The 3092-nt window shown below is 45.8% G+C and overlaps 1 protein-coding gene across 1 annotated transcript in view; it reads right to left on the reverse strand.

The window, feature by feature from the left end:
* Positions 1-2119: 2119 nt before the first annotated feature.
* The window catches only part of POSPLADRAFT_1048130 (hypothetical protein), a gene marked incomplete at both ends in the record, with an annotated part of 1839 nt that continues 866 nt past the window's right edge, over positions 2120-3092 (reverse strand). Inside the window, 3 exons of the mRNA XM_024479446.1 lie at positions 2120-2237; positions 2556-2668; positions 2695-2725. Of these exons, the coding sequence (XP_024336423.1) occupies positions 2120-2237; positions 2556-2668; positions 2695-2725 (262 nt within the window). The remainder of the gene's footprint in view (positions 2238-2555; positions 2669-2694; positions 2726-3092) is intronic.

Raw genomic sequence — 3092 nt, forward strand, 5'->3', positions numbered from 1 at the left:
TTGTTTTAAATTTTTCCTTTCTGTGGGCTCAAACCCGTGACCCCTGTATTATATGCTCAAATGGACAAGTCCTTATCTACTGTACAATTAGATTAGATGGGGCGGCAGTGCACGGCACAGCCCTGGCGCTGCTTACACAACACGCTAACTTATCGACCCCCGGGGCTATGTCAGCAATGCTGCACACAAACCAACTGCACACAGACCAACGTGCACAGCCTGCCCTAAACCCACCATGTATATAAACCGGCCTCTGCTGCCCTAGAGACCTCAGTTTTGCCCTCTTGTCCCTAGGTCAGTAAGCCTTCCTTTGTATCCTTTCTTTACTTCACTAACTAATATATTATCTTGTCCCTAGCCTTAAGTTTGAGCACTGCTCACCATCGCTTGAATGAGGATCAGTCAAACACCCCCAGCCTTTTTGGTTTGTTCATTCCTTGTCGCTTGACCTCAAGTCGCGATAGGTGCCCTCTTCATGTCCGAGCCCCTCAATCACACATCAATGTTTCTTCCCACAACTGTCAAGCTCACAGACTTGGTGCTCTCTGCAAGTGTTGGGAATAATGTCATTGGAGGTGTACTCCTCCCCTTGCACTGTCAATGTGTCACCTGTATGTTATTCTTCATCAAAAGGGTCATGTACTGGCTCAATTGAGAATGGGCTGATGATATTCTATATGTCCGCTTACTGGTAGTTTATAAACCTGACAGCATACTGGGTAGTCAGCAGACTCAAAGAGGATGTGCATGCTGATTTGCAGTGATGCCTCATTTTGTAATCATGCCACTGCTTCAAACTCCACAGTGCTTTGGAAGCTTGTATATGAAACTTGTGGTAGTCAAGTGGACATGCATGTGATGATGGTGATATGTCATGGTCACCCAGGATATTGGCTAACAGATAAGCCCTGCATATGTCTACATAAGGTTTGCAACCATATCCATCATCATATCCCGCCCCTGGCACTCACTGATATCTATGGTCATGAATCAAGTGTTGAACGACAGGTGGGTTGCCCTCATGCATTCATTTGGAGTCATACTGATAGTGGGCTTGTAGGCTGCACAATGCACCACCCCAAAGCTTAGGTCCCATGTGGGGATATTAGCCAATATACACACCCCTGATGCAAGTCGCTGGTAGCCCTTCACCCATTGTGATCCAGCCGCCTGTGATCAATATTTGCATGTGTTTACCATGAGGCTCACCACATAGAGTTTGTAAAGTTTCTATTTATTGGATTTGTAATAATGAAATCATTGTTACTTTAGAACTGATAAGCCTACTACAACAGAACTCGAGCCTGAATCTGAAGATGCTAAGTCTCAACTACAATGTAAGTTTTGATATGCTTTCATTTGAGGGCACAAAATGACCACATCCACAGCTTCAATGCAGGATCAATTGACAGTGGTAGTCATATATCTCAGCATGCTTGATGAGCAATATACCCAGCTATGATCTGAGTATGCCCATATGAAGGACATGTGGAAAGATATGTGGAGTCAATTACAAAAGGGGATTGCATGTGCAATTCAATGTGGTGTTGCAACTGCACTGGGTGCTCATATACAGGCAGACTCTACTATGAGTGTAACTGATTATCATAACTGACTTGGTTTGTTTTGGTATTCTGTTGCTTTTATGCTGTCATTGCTATTGACCCTGTGTACTGCTTTGTGGCACCTGAGTGTTTACATGTTGCAGTATATGAATTGTTAATTCATCATCATCATCATTGTTGCAGCTTGTGCAATGACACACATGTCCAAATGCCACCGGCCAACATTGATATGTGTCAAAGCACTTGTGAATTGCACAATGTATATCCACCGCTCACAGGGCTGGTGCAACACTGTCATGTTGGGCACAGAACATTACATGGTTTGTTGCTGATCACATTGACTCACTGTATTTTAGGTACAACTTCTACTTGGAAAGATAAGACAAAGGGTGTTGTGGTTGCTCTTGGGATGTTGAGAATGAGGTATAGATGGCCGTGATTTTCATTGGTTGACCTTGAAATACTACAACAAGTGCTAGAATCTGTGCTACCCATGCTGACTATATTACACACTTCATACTCTCTTTATGCACTTCTCCCATTCCTTCCACACATTAGGGTGCCAGCCTGTCTATCTTCCATTCAGGGACATCCTCCGGTGAGCCTTCTGCATGCAAGTACCGCACTTGGTCATGCAAGCAGGATGGCTTGCCCAGCCAGAATTCAATTTTACTATGGAATCAATGGTAAGCAATGGCCGATATGCCCGTAGCGGAAAGCTGTACTCAGGTGGAAGCCTGCCGTGCGATGGCAGACAACACTTCATGATGTGTTTGGACCCGAGAACAGAACCAGCAGAAGCCAAGTAGAATTGGTTTGTACACTAGTGTAGGAGAGACGAAAGGTAGATTAACTACGAGATGATGGTTTGGGAAAAGGAGTGAGAGTGAGTAAGACTGTGTGTACGCAGAACCAAAATGGATGCACCAAACAACATGACAGGTGCACAAATACATGATGTCAATACCTATCTGCTGTAGTCATAAGCACAAGCTTACATTAGACACCACCCACCAGCCACCCCAGAACTCAGGCAGCGGCATGTTCATGGTCAGGTTGTTCTCATCCACCTTGGACTGCCACTTCAGCTTGTTCACCCATGCCTGCACCCCGCCGTCCATGCAATGACAGTGCTCTGTCTGCTTGCCCACGTGCCCAGCCTGTCACGACTTGAGGTCAAGCGACAAGGAATGAACAAACCAAAAAGGCTGGGGGTGTTTGACTGATCCTCATTCAAGCGATGGTGAGCAGTGCTCAAACTTAAGGCTAGGGACAAGATAATATATTAGTTAGTGAAGTAAAGAAAGGATACAAAGGAAGGCTTACTGACCTAGGGACAAGAGGGCAAAACTGAGGTCTCTAGGGCAGCAGAGGCCGGTTTATATACATGGTGGGTTTAGGGCAGGCTGTGCACGTTGGTCTGTGTGCAGTTGGTTTGTGTGCAGCATTGCTGACATAGCCCCGGGGGTCGATAAGTTAGCGTGTTGTGTAAGCAGCGCCAGGGCTGTGCCGTGCACTGCCGCCCCA

Source organism: Postia placenta (assembly GCF_002117355.1).
Source record: "Postia placenta MAD-698-R-SB12 unplaced genomic scaffold POSPLAscaffold_11, whole genome shotgun sequence".
Taxonomy (NCBI): domain Eukaryota; kingdom Fungi; phylum Basidiomycota; class Agaricomycetes; order Polyporales; family Adustoporiaceae; genus Rhodonia; species Rhodonia placenta.